We start from the raw sequence: 22,413 nt of genomic DNA, 5'->3' as shown, positions 1-22,413 counted from the left end.
GTCGATCCACTAAAAGAAAAAGCACCTCTCATGGGCCTACACAATAAAATTCCAAAAAATATTAGTAACCTAGTAATGCAAATGAAAAAAAAACATACGAAAATAATTACTTACATTAAAACGACTGCATGTGTAAAAGCAATGAGCCTCTGTGTCCGGATGTCTCGATTGAAATACGTCGGCCGGACGACCACAGTCACAGTTAGGGACAGGGAGGTCAGGAGGGATGGGGCATCTTTGCTAGACTCGTCGGGGTACAATTCTCTAGGACGACCCTGTTTTCGCCACAACTGCTCCTGAAACATGTCTTCCATCTAATAAAACGGTTTAAATTAAACATCAATCAAAACAACACAAATTAATGTAAAATATAATCATTTGCATTGCAACTAAAATAATATAACCAACACTTATAGCAACAAAAATATACATGGTAAACATATTTCTAACTAAATAATTAACCTTAACATTGACAAAATCAAACTAATGTCTTCCTCCAAACCGTAGCCCATAGTTCCCAAACATAATTTTTCTCATAACCTTAACTCCCATTCATAATATTCCAATCCACCGTTCAAATAAAAATAAAAAGTAGGTCATTACCTTGAACGAGGCCGAGGAAGGAGGGAGGCGGCCGGGGAATAGAATGGAAGGGAGGGAGGGAGACAGCACTTGGGAGTGGCGTGCGGCCAGGCGCGGCGGCGTGCTCGGGCAGGCGGGACTGGGCCGCGGCGCTTTTATTCGGCTCTGTCATGCCATCGATCAGGGCGCGTCACTGCCGCGCCAAGATCGGTGGCGCGGCAGACCCTGCCACGTCACCGGTCAGTATTTTTGGTCATCGCCACGTCATCCACCCGCCGCGCCACCATGCATGGCGCGGCACAGGCTTTTGGCCACGCCATGGCAATAGGCGCGGCCAAAAGTGTTAGTTTTGAAGAAAAAAAACAGTGTTAGATTTAAAATTAATTTACAAAAAGTGTTAAAATTAAAAAAAAATCCCACCAGTCACCTACGCAAATAAAAACAAAGACAACAGGAGTAACTCTCACGATTGGAAATCTGTGGATCACAATATATAACAGGCAAAATTTAATGAATTAATTGTAAATACATAATCACATAACTGTTAGCTCTAACAACTAAGTTAACATTGATGACAAAAAAATTCTACTCGAATAGAAAACTAGTACCCGCACGTCATACCTCATGCACTTTTTATCTTTAGCAACCTCAGGAGTGTAGCAGTACCAAAAAGTCTCCTTGATTGACGATTATTACTTTGGTTGCCAAATTCTTTCCAACCAAAGATTATGATATGGATTACGAGCAAATCCATTGCCCCAGAATATGCAACAGTACCAAAGGGCCTTCTTGGTTGAAGATTACTTGCAGGTTGATGGATTCTTCCCACCAACTCGAGATTAAGATTTGGATTTTGAGTAGATCCATTGCTCATTGAGCCATTCCAAGAGTGATGGAGCACTTCAGGATCAACCTCAGATGCAGGTGATAGTGCATAGGATGGATACACCCTCAAGAGGCATCGGGGCTCGTAGGACTAATCGCCAATATGGGAAGAACATCCTCCTTGTGTGTATTCTGGATCCCATCCTCTAGGTATTTTTTTTCTCACAACCTGTATCATAATTAATAAGATTAAACTTTATAAAACCAAAAGGGGTCCCGATTTCAACATGACCAGGAAGGAGTACTTGCATCACAATATTTATGGTACAAATAGAAAATGCAATATGATGCTCACAATCATGTCACTTGCATTACGTTGGGTCTCACAATAATGTTTTTTTAGTCAGATATGATCATATGAATGATGTAACTGAAGGGTAGTAGTTGAGTGCAATTCTTAATAAGCATCATGATAAGCTGTTGAACCAGTAAGGAGCATGATAGAAACATACAAATGATAACATACCTTTGATATTGCCTCTAGAGATTATATGACTACGCAATTTCACCAAGAAAGTGAAAGAATGATGTAAAATATAAATGTTCACAAAGAGAAAAAAACATTTTTTATTATCAACCAAATTTTTTTTGATTAATCATACTGAACTACAACATTCTAATAGCTTCCAAAATCATAGTCCAACTATTAAACAAGCCCCTTTTCACCTAAAACTACCACAAGACCATACAAGCATAAATAAAAAAGAGGAAACAATAGGCCTATCGACAAGATAATTAAAGATCATTTTATCAAAAGCTAACCAACTGCTTTCAGATTTGTTCAAGGGTAAATCAAGGATGAATGGTTGATACCCTGCTGTAATAGGAGTCCATTGCTCCATTTCATGATGTAATGGTGGAACTAGGGATAGCACAGACGAACTTGTTCATTGCTCTCCCACAGGAGGCTGACTAAGTTTAGGTTTTTTTCTTGCTTGATTACAACTGATGACGCAACTAGGTATTTATAGCCGCCAAGAACAGATAATCTTAACAACGACGGATTTGGCCTGATTGGTTGGCTTTCAAAATTTGTCAAACCAAAGATTTGGTAAGCCACGATTTTAGCTATCATTTGGTTGGCTACCAAAACTTGTCAACCGTCTCACATTTGACTTGTCAAATCCATGGTAAAATTTTTACCTAGTTTTGGCTTGCCAAAACTTGGGCATGGAAAATTTTGGTTGCAAACCAATCAGGCCCTGGGCCACGGCGCTAGGGAGCCCGCGGTAGTGGCGAGCTCAGAGAGAGGGGGGGGGGGGGGGGGGGGGGGGGGGGGGGGGGGGGGGGGGGTCCCCGACGGCCGGCAAGGGCATCTAGCGAGTCGCCGAGGCCTCGGGAGGACACTCCGGTTCCGGTGGTTGGCTTGGGGGCTGAGCGCGGTGCGGTGGCGGATCTAGGACCGGACGCCATGGGGCTGGCGTAGGCGGGAGGGGGAGGGGACGAGGCTAACGACTCCATTTTTTAATTGTGAAAGTTACTACTTCTGGAAACCCAAGCCCCATTGAGGTGGCAAAACAATTGTCTCATGCGGGGTTTCAACTTAGCAGAATATCTCTGGCTGTGAGATTTGCTATCTCATTTCCAACTTCAGCCGGGAGTGGTGGATTCCTTTTCCTCGCGTTGGACCAACAATGGAGAATATACAGCGCACTGGGCACATCAGGCGATGTTCCATGGAGCAACTCAACTCCATAGTGCTAAACTGTTGTGTGGAAGACCAAGGCACCGTTGCGTGTGAGGTTCTTCCTCTAGATTGCACTCCGACAGCGACTCATGAACGGCTGATCGGTGTATCCTCATGGACTTCAGCTGAGTTAATTTTGGTCAGCCTAGTCCCTAGCGCTTAATGTTGTCTGATCCCTTATGTAATTTCAAATAGAACCTTTAGCTCAAAGTCTGTGCGCACGCTCTGCACCGCATTGTGTACCCAAACTATTTTTATTTTTATTCCTGTTATTATCTCAATACAATAATAGACAACTCTCCAAGTGATTCCACACACCACAATAAGATACCATTTACCATCATACAAGTAACTGCTGAAATAACATGGAGACAAATCTGTGCACTACAATTCACAATAATACCCTTGTGACTGCAAATGTGCCGTCTTACTTCATGTTCTTGTAGACCGCATCGATTACTCCCTGACCAGTTTTAAACAAAGTAAATGAAATCGGTGGAGAATTGTCTTACTTTACGAACTAGAAGGTCAAAATAAATAAATTGATAAATCCATTTGATTTTTTTGGTCGGGAGAGAGAGGATATAATTGTGTTCAGTTGACATCTAACCTGGTAGTATTTGAGCATTTGTGGCCGTTTCTTCTTGTATGTTGGGGTGATGAGATCGCGCTCGATATCAAATGGCAACGGGTCAAGATGGATAGCTTTTATGAACTCAAAGCCTTTCAGCTGGCAAATCGAAGATAAAATATACAGCAATCATTTAACAACATCTAAATGCAACAAATAATGTAGCAATCGTAATTAGGATAGGTTACCTTCTTTTCCTTCGCAATCTTTGTGAGCTCTGCAAGAATATGTTCTTTGGCTCTTGAATGCTCGCATAGTTCAGCAAAACTTCCAGTAATACCGTTTTGTTCCGCCCAGCGTTCAAGAGCTTGTTGGTTCGGATTGACAACAGCAACAAGAGAAGATTCAAAACTATTCCCATATACCCATATCTGAAATAGATTAACAGAAACATGAAAAGGTGGGACATGATAAACTGGATACAAGAGAGACCAAAGAACAAATTACATCTTGGATGCGAAGCCGCCCCCCCCCCCCCCCCCCCCCCTCATATAGTTTCATTTTTAGATAGACGTTATATAGTTCAAGAAAATAATCTGAAATAAGAGTAACAAATATTTATAATGACCAAAATTTTTACAAGCAAGCAGGACTTAGAAACTTATGTGGCATCAACAGAGCCTTATAATGAGCTTTGTTCCAACCAAACAACACCCATTAATAGTTTCATAACAATTTCAAATCAAGTGGCCTACATAATTCTTTTTTTTTCCCTCAAACATGCAAGAGAGCTGCATATCATTATATTAAGAAGAAATAGATAATTCTTTCCACAAGCACCATAAGCATGGGAGAAATGAATATAAAAATTTATGTTGCAGCATGAAAAATTGTTAAGATAGTGCATTTTTCATTGAGTTTGTTACATACTGAATCTATATCTTGAAGAACACCGTATACATTCTCTAGATTTTCCACTGCAACGTATTCCCCCTGCGAAAGCTTGAAAATATTCTTCTTTCTATCAATCACTTTTAAGGATCCATCTGGTTGCCACTCACCAATATCTCCTGCATTACAAAGATTATTTTAATTAGAAACATTATTTACAAGATAAACTCACGATGTCCACCTGTGTAAAGATAGTTAATTGGCACACTGTGTTGAAGTTATGGAAATAACTAACCAGTGTGAAACCAGCCATCAATCATGACTTCCTGCACAAGGTCCTCTCTTTTGTAGTATCCAGAGAACAGAACACTTCCCCTTATGCATATCTCTCCACGTGGGACACTAGACAAAGCATCATAACCCATCTCTGGAACTGACTCGAGGCGTACATCTATATGTGGAACAGGTGGACCAACAGTCCCAAGCATGGAGTATTCATTTGGTATCGAAACTATAGATCCCGCACAAGTTTCCGTCAGTCCTAAACATTAAAACGTGCACAGTATTATCTAAAAGTATAAGTCCACACATCGCAGAAAAACTATGTCCTCAGGTGCTTCATTATACTAAGTAAAGGAACTACAACATTGAAAGATCCATACCATAGCCTTGAATAACATAAGCACATGTCACAACCCTAAAAAATTCTTCCACTGGTACAGCTAGAGGGGCACCTCCAGATACAATAACTCTTAAATTTCCACCAAGCCTTTCTTTCACCTTAAAGATAAGCATTAAGTTAGAATAACAACATACTGCCGAAGCTGCACCAGCATTTTCAATTACATCTGATCGGTTACTAAAATGCTGTTATTGAGTTATCAACTTGTACCTTGCTGAAAACTAATTTGTCAAAGAATGGGGCTGCCTTCTCATGTTTAATTCCTTTCCTCATGCTGTCCAGTTTCCTGGTGATATGATAATTTCTAGTAACTCAAAAATTGAATCGGGCATGTAATAGTTTACAGAATGCAAAGGCATGATACGGTAAAAATTAAGAAAGCAATAGAATCACAAACAATGTGGAATGACAAAACAAGAACACCTTAAGAAACTAGGTGGCCATCCTGCAAGTTTTGAGTACTCCTCACAAAGGAAAATAGTAATCTCAGTATTAACTGCATGCACACTTACATCTTATAAGCAATGTTGAATAGAGTTTTCTTCAGTATACCACCTGACGAAATCCTAGCTGTAAGACCTGCATAAACATAATAAATGCATCAGACATCAGCAAATTCCATAGAAGAGGGCAATTACAGGAACAAATTACATGTAATCTTCCACTGAAGGCTATCTCACGTGATCTCTATTTCTTAAACTACAACTATCTCCGCTTAAAGTAAACTGACTATCAACAGATCAACCTATAAAAAGGATTACTGCAAACAGTTTGGGTATGTGTCAGCTGTAACATGAATTTTATGAGTGCCTTTGGAAATAGGAAATCACAAGAAACATTGTAATCTAAACATGATGACATAACAGAACCGGGACATATCTGGGTATTGAATCAATTAGAGAGATATTTTACGCCCAAAAAATAATTGTAATCCAGCTTACTTTATAGGCAACTAAACCCATTCAGTTAATATACAAAAATAACTGATCAGCTAAACATTCATGTGTCAACATTCGACATTTGGAATTTACCTGAATATATCCTGTCCAGCACACGTGGAACAGCACAGAATACTGTTGGTTTTAGTGCTGCAATGTCATCAACCAATAGTTTGACATCCTACAGATACATAACACAAATATCAATATGCATCATTGCCTAAAGGTCAGCAAGGACACAAGGAGTAACCAAGAACCATACCCCACGCCAAAATCCAATTTTTGATCCATGGTAAATGAACACTTCCTCAAACATTCTATCAAAGATATGGGCTAGTGGAAGATATGACAAATAGACATCATCTTGATCTAACTGCAATAAGAGAGTGGAGAGCAACCCACATGAGCTCTATGCAAATGGACATCAGAGTTCTTTCATAAAGAAATTTCGAGATTCTACTTACAACTTCACCAATATACTGAAGTACAGAATCAGGGCCCGCGATATTTACAAGAAGGCTTTCATTTGATATCATAACTCCTTTAGGGTCTCCCGTTGTGCCACTTGTATACATTATTGTACAGATGTCAGATCTCTTCTTTTCAGGCAGATCAAAATTATGAGAGCCACCCTATAAGCATACATGGTAGTCAAGAGTTTGCGCATCATATGATAGGTCAGTAGCATGAGATTTGCTTGAGTGATATATACAAATGTCATTTACTTCAACAAGTTATTGTTTTGTGTATGACTTGAACACTAGAAAGCACCAAGCGCTCGCACAAGTTTTGTCTTTTTTCCTAGTACAACATGGTAGTAAAATTATGGAAGCGATACAAACTTCTATCATATAATATGCAACCCCAGTTGGTAAAATTAGTTTTGGCCATTGCTAGCAAAGATTTTACTATGGAGTTCTAGCCTTCTAGTCTAGGTATAAATAAAAGGGAGGCATAAATATGTATATATACTCCACTCTGTAAAAGATATGACATATCTGCACAAGTTTCAAAATGGTAGCTATAGTTAGTACATGCTAGTCTTAACGGTAGCTATAGTTAGTACGTGCTAGTCTTTGTTCTTGGCATGTAGTTATATTTTGGCTGATATGTTGAGTTTCCTCCTCATTCGGGGTGTGGTTTCTTCACATATCTGTCTGTGAAACCTTTAGCACATATGAAACTAGGCATCCAAGAATAATAATAAGATACAAATAAGGCAAAATTATCCAGATTTTTTCAGCCACTTTGGTAAAAGTAATATATATTATTTTACCTAGAAAAAAAAAGGCGTCATGAAGCACTTATCTCCATAACATTCTACCAGAACACCTGTAATCTACAAAGTAAGCTGAAGAAGCCCAATGCTTACCATGATCAGGAATTCCTCCCAAGAGAAAATGGACAGGCCATGTTTTTTAGCTTCATCTTTATGGTCATTTGTGACCCCTCCAAAGCTTATAACCGCTGGCAAATGAAGCAAAAGAAAAACCATGAGTCCCAAAGTGATGAACCATCTAACCAATCAACATCATGTTACGGAGGTACTTACTTTTCAGATACTTCGAAGTAGCATGACAAGTTTTCAGGAGCTGTCATCATTGAAAGTAATCAACAAACATGATACGGTTAAATATAAATAAATCAGCTAAAGAGCTAGTCTAGAAAATAATTCTACACTGCAATAATCACTACGCGCACATTTCCTCGAAACGAATTTCGTAAAAAAAAATGTTTCGATCTGTTGAACAGGCTATTGGAAAATTGGAGTAAGAATGGGGAGAAAATCCAACACCTGCAGATCAGATTTGACCCCGCCGTTTCAGTCCGTCGACCCGGAGTACTCGCGGTCAGGCTGCGCGGGGGCCGCCGGCAGGGGAGAACCTGTCGCCCTCACCTCTCTCACGGGACAAGGCAAACCGCTGCGGACGCCATCGCGGCGGCGCGGCAAGCACGTGCCACGTGGGGGTGGCTTTGGGGCTCACGGCGGCGGCGGCGCCGGCGCCGGCGCGACGTCACCGTCTGACCGACGACCCCCGGCCCGAAACGCACGGTCTGATCGGGCCGACTGTTGGGCCAATAATTTCACTACGCCCCGACCAAGCCGAGGCCTATCGTGATTGGGTGGCAGGAGCACGTCTATTTTCCTATACTTCAGGTAAACATCGTCGTATCTATTCCTAATAATAATAATAATAAAAAATCCATTTTACCTTCTTTAACTATTCTCGAAGTTTAGTTTTCCTTCCTAAACTCGAAAACAAGATAAACCATCTCCCTCAACTTTTAAAACCGTTCATTTTACCTCACTGATCTGGTTATAGGTGGTTTTCAAAGATGGTTTTATCTTTTTCTTTTTTATTTATTTTGAATGAATATTTAAAAAATCATAGTAAATCACAGAAAAATTATAAAATAAAAATCTAATTTTGTTACACTCCATAAGAGCAGATCTACACAGTGAACATATAATATGATATGTTTTATTACAAAGTTTTTATTGTATCTTTAGATCTATGTTTTTCTATAATTAATTCATAGCTACAGTTCTATGGTCCAATTGTGGTGAGATTTTTATGGTGGTCTAATTATTGTATGCTTAACTGTAGTACAAATTTCAAACTCGTTTCTATTTTTACACACTTTTAACTATTTAAAACTATTTAACAAGCATAAAACTAAATAAATCTATAACTCAGTTATACATGATCCAATGAGCATAAAATTTTTACTACAGTTCAATCATATAATAATTAGCCCACTAAAAAATTTCACCACAATTGGACCATAGAAACTGCAGTTTTGAATTAATTACAGAAAAGCATAGATCTAAAGTTATAGCAAAAACTTTGCACTAAAGCATACCATATTATATGTTTACTATATAGATCTACTCATGTGGTGTCCAACAAAATTAAATTCTCTATTTTATGATTTTTCTGTGATTTACCATGATTTTTTAAATATTCAACCAAAATAAATAAAAAAGAAAAAGACAAAACCACCGTTGAAAACCATCTATAACTAGGTTATGGAGGTAAAATGAACGGTTTTAAAAGTTGAGAGATGTAGTTTACCTGGTTTTCAAGTTCAGGGAAGAAAACTAAATTTCGAGGATAGTTCGAGAAGGTAAAATAGACTTTTTTCTATAATAAAAAGACAAAATTTCAGCTTTTTTTTTGGTTGGGCCGTTTTTGTCTGGCCCATTCTTCACACCACCTGTCCCACTCGTTCCGCAGCCCTCTCCCACACTTGGACGATGACTCCCTACCTGTTTCGTTTGCTCGTTTACGAAGCGTAGAACACTATTTTTCTCTCGCAACACAGCCACCACCGGCCAGTGAACACAGCCACTGTCGTTTACCACGAAACGAACACCCTTCACCGCTCGTCTCTCCCGCACGTCGCGCTCCCTCCTCCGCTCCGTCTGTCCCGCACAGGGCACACAGCTCCTCTCCCTCACCACCTCCCTCCGCTCTCTTCCACCTCCAGCCGCCCCATCCCCTCGCCCTTCCAGCCATGGCCGGCTTGGATTCGAGCCGAGGTTCACCGGCCGCCAAACTCTGCTGTCCCGTTCCTCCTCCCCATCTCCGGCTATTTAAGCAGCCCAGGAATTGCGCGAGCGGACACCGCAGCCGCCTCGCGGCCCTCGGCCCTCCCCGAGCCTCCTCCTTCACTCCCGCACCGTACACGCCGGCGCTGCTGCCATTGACGAGCCATGCTCCGAGCGGTGCCAGGATTCCGTCACTCTGAAGAAATTGGAAGATTCGGCTTCACCTCCAGTAATCCTCTCCCTACGGCTTCAGGACTCCAGTTGTTATTTTTTGGTGATCAAACTCGAATTGAACTCCCGTTGCTCTGTATTGTTTAGGAAAATTGAATTGAACGTGGAACGGAATCGGATTGGGTAAGGGATTTCCATGATGCGTTCGAATTCAGGTTTCTATATTTTCCCCCCTTTTCCCCTCTTATTATATATTGTAGCTCACGATTCTTCTTCTTGTCAAATCAAAACACCAATATAATCTTTGTTGACAGCGAAGTATCTGCATCCCCAACTCGACCTTGCCAGTTTTGAATCTTGGTCTCGCCGGATTGGTGTTGACAACAGGGATTCCAAACGCGATATCGAGGTTGCCTGATTAGAACTGGTCGGATCTGCTATTTGCTACTGTTAGGCAAGGTCTGTGGCTATTATTTTTTTCACTGATTCTCTATTTTTTTTCTACCTGGGATGCAATACTGTTAGCATAGATTGGTTAACCTGGTCGTTCCCACAAGATAATGTTGCAATCAGGCTCAACATGGATAAATCTGTTGTGTGCAGATCTTTAATGTCTGGGGGTTTATAACAAGTATAGACATGCATCTTCGCGGTGTCCGGATGGGTGGCGCGTGTGCCGCGGCAAGCTGATGTTTGGAATGTGTCTAATATTGATCCTGTTTTTGTTGCCTATTTCAGGAGACTGACATTTCAGATAAGAGGGCAATGGGGAGGCCAAGATGATCGATGAGTATGTGGATATCCGTGTTGAGATATACCAACAATGAATTATCATTCAGTAGCCTAGACAGCTAGCAAAGTAGCTCTTTAATTCAATAAAATTGCTTGCAAATTTTGACTCAGGCCTTGTTTAGATCGAAAGTTTTTTCAACCTGATGAATAGTACCACTTTCGTTTTATTTAGCAAATATTGTCCAATCGTGGACCAACTAGGCTCAAAAGATTCATCTCGTGATTTTCAACTAAACTGTGTAATTAGTTATTTTTTTACCTATATTTAATACTCCATGCAAGCGTCTAAAAATTGATGTGATGGAGAGAGAGTGAAAAAACTTGGAATTTTGATGGAAACTAAACAAGGCCTCAGTCTGTGAATCAGATGCGGATGATGCACGCTCTCCGGACTAGGGTAGTTGCTGGCTCCTTTATCTGACTAGGATTAGCTATTTGGGACTACAAAGTTGGTTCCCCTTTCAAGATTGGAAACAGATTGCTCAAGTAAGAGAAGTCTCAGAAGCTTGCATTGGAGCACTCTCAGAAGTGGTTATTGCTCAAGACCAAAGCTCCAGAGCCTACCTATTTAGTACAAACTTGAGTACTGTTTTCTAATTAGCGATGCATTAGATTGGTCTACAATTGACATATTAGAAAGTGTTCTGTACTTTTGTTCTATTTTTTATCAGGATGCAGTTTGTTGTCTGAGAATTTTCCACCATATACAAGACACTAGCATAAATATCCTTTCCCCTGCACACTGTTGTAAACAGTAGGAAATTCTTAACTCACATGAGGTGCATAATTTTTCAGATGGTGAGGACAGAAGATAGGAGGGGTTGACGTGTTTACATGGTTGGTGATACAGGGCATGTTTGGAGTCTTTGCTGACCTTGACTTGCCTAGCCAGTCTTGCTTCAGATTACTTATTTGTGCCACTTCATCAAGCATATTCATTTCAAGTTAGGGTGGTATCTTCAAGTTTCCATTTTGTTGATATAAATTCTGATTGTAGTTATAAATTCAGAGCTGTCAAAATAATTGAGGTTTATGCTTGGTTAGAAATCACATCGTAACTGCAGTGATATATTGATTTATTTCAGTTCGCTGTAGAGATTCTTTTTTTGCATATAAATAAGCTTCTTTCAGTTCCACATATCAGACATAGCAAAGTGCGACATTTTGTCCAGCATATATTTAGCACGGATTGGTGAGGGAATGTGTGAGCTTACTTGAGTATAGTGTCAGCCATGTTTGGTCTAATTTGGAGAAATCCTTGTCTCTTTTTTTTTATGTGTGAATGATCTTTTGCTTTCCATTGCAACAGTGTGTGTTGGTTTCCAGTCTGAATTCCAAGTTAAATAAAAAATATCCGTCAGATGTCACAATGTGTCCGTACAATTGAACTGTAGCAATAGTTCCAAATCACATTTTGTATTTGGAGTTGAGACTGGTGATGAAGCTGTTGATAAAGAGGATCTGATTAGTGACAATGGTTTGGTGGGATCTCGCCAGCAATCTCATCTTTTTTTTTATTTTATTTTTTTTGCGAGGTCCAGCAGCTCATCTAACGATCTGGCAAAAAAAAAAAAGGGGCTCTTGTGTTCTTGCTCCTACTTTGTTGTGAAATTATGATTTTGCTCTCGTTTTTCTAACTTTGTGATTTTGCCCTTAACTGTTCACAAGTCAACGCGATTTTGCCCCTGGTCAACGGTAAAAAACAGGGGCAAATTCGCGTTGACCAGGAGCAAAATCGCGTTGACTTGTGAACAGTTAAGGGCAAAATCACAAAGTTAGAAAAACGAGGGCAAAATCACAATTGCACATCTGTGTAAGGGGCAAGAACACCATTTTCCCAAAAAAAAAAAACTGAACTGCACCATGGTGTATGTCTGCATGTTTTCAATTAGATTTGACGATGGATTAGTTTCACGATTGTGGAAACAATAATACAATTAAGATCATTTTTTTGTTTTTCAATTCCAATGGCCCCTTGTGCTGAAGATTGGGAAGACCAACTTGTGAAGAACGGCTTTTACTCCATTTGGCTTGCAGGTGAAAAGGTCGTTGAGCCAGTTCGCTGCTGCACAATGGGATAAAGACCAGTGGGAAACTCATTTTTCTCTTTTTTTTCTAGAGGTGATGTACGTATATATTTGATATGTGATGTAACTTATGAAATTTTAAGCAATTCTAATCCCTTTTGCACCAGGACTCCCTTAACTTATCCGCTTGTAGTTTGTTGTTTTGGGTAGAAACAAATGTGGCAGCTTAGCTTTGTTCAATATAAACATTTAGCAATGGTTATACTGATATTTTACTGGTATCGGATGGCCATGCTTTGGTTTTTTTTTGGTCGCTACTTCTGCAATAACAGTCAGTAAATGCTGGATGGATATAATGAAGTCATGAAGCAAGTTTTTTTTTTTAAACGCAATGGCAGGAGCTCTGTCTTTCCATTAACATAGGAAAGAGAGTTTATATACCAGAGTTGTGGAGATCCCCGAGCAGGACAAGGGGGGTAAAGAGGTGATAAAATTGTACAATCGTCTAGGACGATTACTCTCCCCAAGAATGAGCCATCTTCTTCCGAAGGATGTCCTCTTTCGTTCTTGAGGCCACCTGCATTGCCGTTTCGTGGGTGTTTGTGAATATTCTTCTATTTCTCTCTTTCCAAATGTCCCAGACGGTGTAGATTACCAAGCCGTTGAAGTGCTTTCTGTCGTCCTTGGTTATCTTGGATTGGACCTCTTCCCACCACGAGATCAAATGGGTTGGATCTTCGGGCGGGAGGATTATGCTCGCATCAAAGTGTTCCCAATGTAGAATGAGATTCCATACTGCTCTGGTGAACGGACAAAGCAAGGCTAAGTGGAGGCACGTTTCCAACGGGCCGTTGCATAGGGGGCATCGGTCTTGGTGTGGCCAACCTCTCTTTTGTAGATTATCCGCAGTGAGGATTTTCTCTCGCGCCATGGTCCAGACGAATACTTTGCACTTGTTTTCAGTGAATGCTTTCCATATGAGATCACTCCGAAATGCTCTGTAGGAACCGCAGAATTGTATTCTGTAGGTCGATCGGGGGGAATAGGCTCCGTTGGCTGTCCATTCCAGTTTATTTAGTGGAGTATCATGTCTTCGATGCTCAAATTGCTCGAATGTGTCTTATAAATGCTTCCTACTGAATTGAGACGTACATACGTCAATTTTATTCCTTATCAATAAGTACTTTCCCAATTTAGCTCTTCAATTATATGTACATTAACTTACATCTGTTTGTGCCGGCTGGAGTTTGACATTTGATAACTTTTTTTTCTCCCGTTGCAACGCACGGGCAAGTTTGCTAGCATCTAATAAAAAACATTCCACTCAAAATAATCTAATAAAAAACATAGTGCTAAATAAAATCTAATAAAAAACATGCTGATCTATTGGAGGATATTGGCAATGCTAAAGTGAAATATGATACAGGTGTAAAATGCAACCTTATTGCAAGAAATTCAGAATAAAACAAAATGTTGAAGTAAAAGTGAAAGGTAATTGTCCTCTGTTTTGGAGGAAATTGGGGTAGAGTTTTTTTTTTTTTATATAAGGAGTGGTAGAAAATTTATATCATCTATCTAATTTGATTTGAAGTGTTTCCGCCCACCGGTATTTAAATTTTAAATGAATTGAACAGACATTAATTGTTCGGAGAGAAGTAATAAATGACGACTGAGCAAGCTGCCCTACCTCTGCGATCTTATTTTCCTCCACAAACGCGATCTGGATTTCGGCTTGGCAAATGATAAACTCCACCGCCCCAGCACCTACACACAGAGACGATTGGATCGGAGGATATGATTCTTTATTGTGCAAGTAGCATCTTAACTTGCTAGTGGTTTTCTCGTCTGATTTATTTGCATACAAGAACGCTAATAAGCATTGACCAATTTATTTATTTATTTATTACCGAGAGAATCATAGAGGGGAACGCAGCAAACCCCAAGCGCGTTGCAAGCCTATACCAAACAAGATTGAACACATATATACACAAGAGGTCAGAAGGGAGCTTGGTAAAAAGAAGAAGAAGAATGAGAACCATTTTAATGAGCGCAGAAAATTTTAAAAGATAATTAATTTCAAAAGGCAACATTTGAATGAATAATATTATGGTTACCTCCATGCTGATGATCCATTCGGGGCAGTTTGCGCCGTATATACCACAGCTTTCACCCTGAATCAGATATATGTTTGACTTGATCAAATAAATGGATCGATTGATCTAGCAAGTGTGTGTGTGTATATATATATAATAACCTGCCGAAAGGATCATGGAAAACGACACTAGTAGTAGATGGCATCCCATTGCAATTAACTGCGATATATGATATCTATCACTCCAGCCAATCGAACAGAAGATTGGGATGAGAGAGAGACCAATGTCAACTTGCTTGTAGAGAAAGTGACGACCAGATATAAACATCTCGGTCAACTCCTGAATCCTAACGAGTAACGACTAATGATGATATTTTTATAGATAGATGGATCAAGTAGTTTTTCGGACGATTCTAACAGTTCTTGGATGTACTAAGCAGCGCTCATTGGAAGGGACACGTCTACTCGTTCGATCTTCATTTAAGGTGCCTTCTGAGTTACTCCTACTAAATATCGTATATATGATATAAACATAGTATATGATATCGTGAACTCATGCATAGCTACAGAGGAAACCTTATCATCTCAGTGGCTTGATGGTGAGCACTGAGCCGGCCAGTACTCCTATTGCGATACCAAAAAGTATTTCAACAGCTTGGGCTTGGATTTGTGGCGCAGGTCTCTCAGCAGTTATGCCTCCAACTAAGAACTGAACAACCACATTAATACTGAATGCATATGCATGTGACTATGTGAGTGGTGAGCCGGACATGCTACACCATGATGGATGTTTCCATATATTGCACTACGCCTTTTGTGCTTTTTTTTTATCGCCTTGTGTCAACATATGCATGTGACTGTGTGAGTGGTGAGCCGGACATGCTACATGAACGCTTCCATGATGGATGTTTCCGGGGACGGACACAGCGGTGGGGTGGGGTGAGGGGGGGCCTCAAGCTCCCCTACCCATTTCGCAGCAGTAGAACTTCTATGGAGCCCCCATGAATTTTTAGACAAAATTCTATATTATAGGGGGGCTGAGACTTAAGATCGAACAATAGTGTTGTTCAGCCTCCTAAAATATTTTCTGGATCCGTCGCTGAATGTTTCCATATATTACACTACACCTTTGTGCTTTTTTTTATCGCCTTGTGTCAACATCGCTGTGCAGATCCAAGATGGAAGCAGCAGTGTCTGTGACTGTGATTATTACGTACGTACAGTACCTGTTTGATTCCGGATTTGTCGATGGAGGCTGCAAGCTTCATCACCACATCATAGACTTCCCTGTAAGTCGCCCAGGTGTATTCGCCCGCCTGTAGTTTTAGAAAACCATTGTAAGTTTGGAACCCCATCAAAATCCTCTTATTGGCCCTGTTCGGCTTACCCAGAAACCAGCTTGTTCGGCTTGTTTTTTCAGCCAGAATAGTGTTTTTCTCTTACAACAATTCAGCCAGAATAGTGTTTTTCAGTCAGTTTCAGCCAAGTTTCAGCAAGCCGAACGGAGCGATTATAATAAAGTGTACGTGTGACAATGGTAAAAAAAGAAAAAGGGATAACATCACGTATAAGTACACACAAAAAAAGGGCAAGTAAATTCTGTCCCCGTTCGCGTGTCCTTAAACCTGGCTTGATCCGCTTCTTTTTTCATCCAGAACAGTGTTTTTCATACACAAATTTCTCCAGATTTATCCAGTTTCCTCTAGATTATTCCAGAATTCCTTCAAGCAAACGTGGCCTATGCAAGCTGTTGACTTGTTCTATGCCATGACATGTACGGAACTAGACCATTCTTCTGGTCAGAGACAAATGTCGATTTTTCCCGTGTTTGACTACCGGTACTAAATGGGTGTCACTTTCCACGATAATCCAAATGCATAATGTCCTTGCAAAAAAAACTAGTACTTCCTTCGTTCTAGATTATAAACCGCTTTAATTTTTTTTTGTTACATCTATTTTATTATCTATTTAGTATAATATTATATTTAAATACATAGTAAAATAAATAAATCAAAAAATCAAAGCGACTTATAATTTAGAACGAAGCATGGTTGCCGGTTTATCTTCTACCAGGAGGGGCGAAGCAATGGTTCAGAAGTAAATGCACGTGAAACGAAAAAAATACTCATGAATTCCAAGCTAGGGAGGGGGTAGAAGTAGAAGAAGTCCATTCTTAGTTTCTTACCTTGCCGTCGACCACTCTCCGGCGACCGAGCATCGGGTTGTCGGGGTACTTCTCCACGGACGTCCTGCCAAGTCAGAAACCGATCGATCAACCGCGCGATTGGAGGACCGAGCAAATTAAACCATGCGTATGGTAATGGTAGCGATCAGCAACAAAAATAAACAATCATGTCTAGCAGCAGCTGCCGGCCGGCGGGCTGAAGGATTGACAAGGTGGAGAGGAGAGACTGAGCTAGCGGCAAAGATCATCGATCGCTCACCGGAAGATGTCCCAGCAGCTGTGGAGCCCCGGCGGGGCCTGCAGGAGGCCGTCCTTCGCCCGCGCGTTCCGGTACGCCGGCCCCGTGGTCGCCGTCGCCGGCTCCACCTCCACCAGGTGCTTCATCTTCTCCGACGAGACAGACAGAAGGGTCAGAGAGAGGAGAGCCGAGAGCCGAGTGCCGATACCTTTGCCGAGAGGTTTGAGCAAGATGTGTATGCTCCTAAGAAGCAATGCCCCCGGCCCTCTAGTCCTCCGCGTTATGTACGTGCTGAACGTTGACTTGCTTCTCTGTCACAGCTCACATCACATGGCCGGCCGGGGGAGAAAGGTAAGCATGCAGCCTGGAAGTTAGCTAGGCTATCTGCGTCGACAACACCCAAAATACAAAATACAAAATACAAAATACAAGATTCATTCGTCTTTTGGATATCGCTACAGATAAACAGCCTATTCGGTTAGTTGTAAACGATCGTGGATTATAAGCCAGAATAATATTTTTCTCTCACACCAAACCAGCCAGCAGTAATAATCCACGATCGTTTCAGCCAAAACGAACAGGCTGAAAATGTTTAATACCTATTCGACATCTTCTTCAACAACAAGACCAAAAAAAGAATCCTTTCTACAAATGAGTTTTCAGAAGAGAGGATGTCCATATTTGGGTTGTGCCTCTCAGGCAACTCAAAATAGATCTCCTGTATATGTACTCTGTTGAAGACTAATTTTATGTCTCTTGCTATCTATTTTAGATTTAAATACCCATATAGATTCCTTGTCCAAGACAGTCTTATAACCTGGGCCTTGTTTAGATTGCAAGTTTTTTCACTTTCTCCGTCACATTAAATCTTTGGACACATACATGGAGTAGTAAATGTAGATAAAAAAATAACTAATTACACAGTTTGATTGTAAATTACGAGACGAATCTTTTGAGCCTAGTTAGGCCATGATTGGACAATAATAGTCAAATACAAACGAAAGTGCTACAGTACCAAATACTTATTCCTAAATCTAAACGAGGCCCTAGTTGCTAGCTCCATGTTCCGTGCTCACGAACGGATAACTTAATTAAAACACCGTGGACTTGGGCAGAACTACGTACAAGACTTGCACAAGTACACAACCATACTTTGGGGGGATTTAGTTTCATATAGTACGCATGTGTACGGATCACGGGACATATCTCAAAGTCGAAAAAAAAGTTTCCAATACGTGTCGTGTGCAATAGGGAGTTTGTTTATTTTCAAAGAGCGTTGCTATTGCTATACATACATAAAACCTATTTTGTAGAACCTGAGAGCAAAACTTTTTTTTTCTCTCTCTTTCTCTGTTACGAATTAAAACCATGCGTGTTTAATTTGTGTACTTGTGCCACTGGTATATTCTCCGATCACAAATTGTTCAGGTGACCGTACAAGAAAGCGTACCATATACGGTATGTTGCAACGTCCACATGGACACGTTTGCTGGCTCTCTCTAATATTAAGGAGTCACTTTTTTTTTCTTCGGCAACTTTTAGAAATCTCATTTCTCACACGCGGAATGGAACATATATATCTTGTACTATATTTACTTTGTGTCTTGTTATATATATTTACTTGTGTGTGTTGTTATATAGGGAATACTCTATTCCATGTGTTTAATAGAATTCATGGACGTTTGTAGTTGTGCGAGGTCTAGTGATGTACGTATCATCAATTCATCATAACACTAATACACGAATGATTTTGTATTCCTATTTGTCCACTGCTGTAACTTTATTGTTTTCATTCATAAACTAGGAGCACGTAATGCGTCCCTTCATGCATGGAAATGGCGTGCAAGGTAAGTGACCCAAAATCTACTTCTTTCAACTGGGAGGGATAATATTGTCTCACCAACGGAAGCGTGGCAACAGGGGATGAAATTTGAAGCAGGGCACGTAACTACATAAGGAAAGCTAACATTTTTAATGACACATATGGAAGTGCAAGTTGGCATAGAATACTTAACTTATTCTGTAGCCTCTTTGAGTTACGATAATTACTATGTTAATTTACAAGATTATAATAACTCTTTACTGAGTGGTTTACTATAACGTTATGGTATATCGTAAATATGTATTGACATTATCTTAAATTAGTATATAAAATTATCGTAAATAGAGGTGGCTACAGAATAACTTATTTTGTGGCTGGCTACTGAATATACTCTCCATATATATATATATATATATATATATATATATATATATATATATATATATATATATATATATATATATATATATATATATATATATATATATATAAGCAAAACATCAAACGTCGAAGAAAGGGCTTGCCGTTGCCGGCTGTCAGATTTACCATTGCAGACAGCGCAGCTAAATACCCAACTGATGAATGATCTCGAGACAAAAAGAACTACTTATCGCTCTACGGCCTCTGCTATCAACAGCCTTCAGTTCACCCATTCTGAAACAACGCTACAAATAGCCGCAATCTGAAACACGCTGCGAACAGTAATCCCAATTCGCTCTAGCTCAAGTCCTGCCATGTCAACATTGATGAGCTCTGTCTCTGTGAAAACAATTGATAAAAAATCAAGGACACCAACAGAAACCGGAGGATGCTTAGCAGACACTACTAATTGGGAACCAGGGAAGAAGGAACTCCCCATCCTTTGCTCGTGTGAAATTCACAATGATGTGTGCACTGTGTTCCATTGTTTTATTACGTTTGGTGACAAACTGACAAACCAAGACGAGGCAATCTAATAACAGCACCTGTTCACTCTAGCTGCACGGGATGAAAAATCAAGGCATGCAAGCAAAAACCATCGAGGTGCTCTGAGCACTCTGAATCGACTCCTGTCAAGTCTGTTTATTCCCCACAAGGCAAAGCAAAACGCAATTCTAACACAGATGAGAGATCCAACAGTATGATACGCAACCACATCCAGGTTTCGTGCTCACGCTGGCGGCTAGCGGCAGCGCGGTTCAGAAATCGGAGCAGCGGCCGCCGCGCTCCCAGTCGCCGTACCTCGTGGGCTCGGGCCCCCGCGGGCCGCCGATCTCGCCGGTGGCCTTGTTCACGTGCACGCCGCCGTCGTCCTCATCCTCCTCCTTCCCCGCTTCGGCGTCGGCGCCCTTGGCTTCCGCCGCTTCCTCTCCCTCACCCTTCCTGACGGCCTCCGGCGGCGCCGTCGGCGGCGGCGGGCCCGTGGAGGGGGCGGAGCTGGAGAGCGCGACGCGGAGGAGGAGGGACGCTGGAGGAGTCGGAGGAGGCTGGGGCCCGTGGGAGAGAGCGGAAGCGAGGCGGCGGAGGCCGTGGTTGGCCGCCATGGCTTGGCTTGGTTCCGTCCGCTGCCGGTGCGGCGCGTTCTCTTACCCGGCTCTCGCGTCGACGCGTCGTCTCGTACTCACGTGCAGTCGATGTGTGCGCCGCCGCAGTGCGAGCAGGCAATGCGAAATGTGGCGGCCTCTGTCTGGCCCAGGCCCAAGAGATGGGCTCAGTTCTGACCGGCCTATTACGAAGGCTAGGCGTTTCAAATTATTCAAGGCTTTTGCAAGGTCTGTGGATGCGAATAACGCAAAGGCTGCTGAATCATGAGTTCAGTCCGATACGGCCTTAGTGTTTACTTCCCAAAATTTTACAAAATTTTTCAAGATTCTCCGTCACATCAAATCTTTAACACATGCATGAAGCATTAAATATAAATAAAAAATAAAACTAATTACACAGTTTAGACGAAATTCACGAGACGAATCTTTTAAACCTAATTAGATTATAATTGAACACTAATTGTCAAATAACAACGAAAATGCTACAGTACCATTTCCCAAATAATTCACTTTGCAGAGTGGACCACTCAAGAATTTGGCCGTCTGTTGGGCGAACGCGAACTTCCTTATGGCTCTGAAACCATCAGTGATGATGAGTACTGGGAGGCAGGAGATGATGAGTACCTGGAGCTGGAAAAGCAGGAATTGAATCCAAAAAGATTGAGAAGGGTGGGGAAATCTGTATTGTGAAGCTTAGCTATCTTGTGAAAACCATCCAGAATGAACTTGTTTTTATTTGATTTGGTTAATCTTTTATGTATGCATCTTGTGAAAGCCTAGCTATCTTTTATTTGATTTGGTCAGATACACTGTGTGATGTAGACCGGGACATTTTCATTTGCTTGATGAAATAAACCCTCTTTATCTAACAAAAAATTTAGTGAGAATTGTTAGTTTCTGTGGATCGACTAGGGTAGATCTAGGCGGATGTGCTGTTGAACATGATGAACTAGAACAAGCAGAGAGTGGGAGAAAGGAGAGGGGTGCTGGTGTTGAACCTGAGCCCTCGGAGGGAGTCGCGGTTGAGCTGGCCATCTCAGCTTCGGTGATGGAGGCAGCACACGGGCAGCGACGGGTGGAGTAGAGGTTGCACGGACGTCAATGCAGTGCAGACGGACGGCGTAGCAGTGACGACGGCGAAGTCAGCGGAGCTTCCCGTCGCTGGCTGCGCGCCCTCTTAGATCGGTCTAGGGTTTGTCGGTGGGGCTTGCGGCTCACGGTGAACCTCGTACCTCGAGCCGCCGGCCCCCACCTCTATATATAGCGCAGTGCGACGGGGGCCCACCAACCATGTAGGGTTGGGCGCCCCCAATTAGGGCGCGTGACCAAGGCCCAATAGACCGTTGGGCTTATTGGTTGGGAGATCAATCTAACATTCTCCCTCTTGATCTCACTATTACTTTTATCTTTAAACTTTAAACTTCAATCCTTTTATCCTTACTCATTTCTTCACAGATGATGCATAGAGCATGTCTCATCGTCACGGTCAATCGCCGATAGATTTAACAGCTACAATGCACGTCTCTGATCTGAAATAGTTACTTTAACTTTTGGGCCCTTTATAGTCCAAGAATCATAGGCTTTCCCTTAAACCCATGCCGGCTATATGTTCTCTGAACACGTTGGGTGGTAAGCCTTTTATAAGCGGATCCGCGAGTATTTTTTCGGTACTTATATGCTCAAGACTTATCATTTGATCCCGGACTTTATCCTTCACAACATAATACTTTATGTCAATGTGTTTAACAACACCACTTGACATATTGTTGTGAGC

General features: G+C 41.3%; 2 protein-coding genes and 1 long non-coding RNA gene across 5 annotated transcripts; 1 reads left to right on the top strand and 2 right to left on the bottom strand.

Moving 5' to 3' along the window:
• Window positions 1–3,395: 3,395 nt before the first annotated feature.
• LOC136519676 (long chain acyl-CoA synthetase 4-like) lies at window positions 3,396–17,547 on the bottom strand. The gene is made up of 19 exons (XM_066513054.1): window positions 17,316–17,547; window positions 17,057–17,120; window positions 16,098–16,187; window positions 14,894–14,950; window positions 14,687–14,735; window positions 14,467–14,543; window positions 7,789–7,828; window positions 7,609–7,703; window positions 6,701–6,868; window positions 6,499–6,609; window positions 6,330–6,417; window positions 5,811–5,877; window positions 5,509–5,584; window positions 5,279–5,396; window positions 4,912–5,157; window positions 4,656–4,795; window positions 3,974–4,156; window positions 3,765–3,884; window positions 3,396–3,617 (listed from the first exon to the last, which is right to left on the bottom strand). The coding sequence occupies exons 1-19, from the start codon at window positions 17,438–17,440 to the stop codon at window positions 3,582–3,584; spliced, it is 1,950 nt and encodes a 649-aa protein (XP_066369151.1). The 5' UTR covers window positions 17,441–17,547; the 3' UTR covers window positions 3,396–3,581.
• Window positions 9,561–12,365, top strand: LOC136519677 (uncharacterized). Of its 3 annotated transcripts, none has more exons than XR_010775016.1 (5): window positions 9,561–10,018; window positions 10,108–10,175; window positions 10,275–10,419; window positions 10,564–10,750; window positions 11,548–12,365. It is a non-coding gene; the product is annotated as an uncharacterized lncRNA (long non-coding RNA). The 3 variants fall into 3 exon arrangements; XR_010775015.1 differs by lacking the exon at window positions 11,548–12,365 and adding an exon at window positions 11,120–11,439; XR_010775014.1 differs by lacking the exon at window positions 11,548–12,365 and having other exon boundaries at window positions 9,563–10,018; window positions 10,564–11,439.
• Window positions 17,548–19,960: 2,413 nt separating the features above from the next.
• On the bottom strand, window positions 19,961–20,775 carry LOC136522547 (succinate dehydrogenase assembly factor 4, mitochondrial-like). The gene has a single exon (XM_066516354.1). It carries the CDS (start codon window positions 20,637–20,639, stop codon window positions 20,295–20,297), a length of 345 nt encoding a protein of 114 aa, XP_066372451.1. The 5' UTR covers window positions 20,640–20,775; the 3' UTR covers window positions 19,961–20,294.
• Window positions 20,776–22,413: the final 1,638 nt, after the last annotated feature.

The sequence above is a fragment of the Miscanthus floridulus genome, chromosome 18 (assembly GCF_019320115.1).
Source record: "Miscanthus floridulus cultivar M001 chromosome 18, ASM1932011v1, whole genome shotgun sequence".
In the NCBI taxonomy this organism is placed as follows: domain Eukaryota; kingdom Viridiplantae; phylum Streptophyta; class Magnoliopsida; order Poales; family Poaceae; genus Miscanthus; species Miscanthus floridulus.
Note: the sequence above shows the minus strand (reverse complement) of the source record. Positions and strands in the feature narration are given on the sequence as shown.

Excerpts from the sequence above, each read along its gene's own strand:
- LOC136519676 (XM_066513054.1), bottom strand. The coding sequence starts at position 17,440 with ATGAAGCACCTGGTGGAGGTGGAGCCGGCGACGGCGACCACGGGGCCG. Across the intron at positions 6,418-6,498 it reads AAATTGGATTTTGGCGTGGG|GATGTCAAACTATTGGTTGA; the intron begins GTATGGTTCTTG and ends ATGTATCTGTAG. Across the intron at positions 5,878-6,329 it reads GCTGGACAGGATATATTCAG|GTCTTACAGCTAGGATTTCG; the intron begins GTAAATTCCAAA and ends ATGTTTATGCAG.
- LOC136522547 (XM_066516354.1), bottom strand. The coding sequence starts at position 20,639 with ATGGCGGCCAACCACGGCCTCCGCCGCCTCGCTTCCGCTCTCTCCCAC.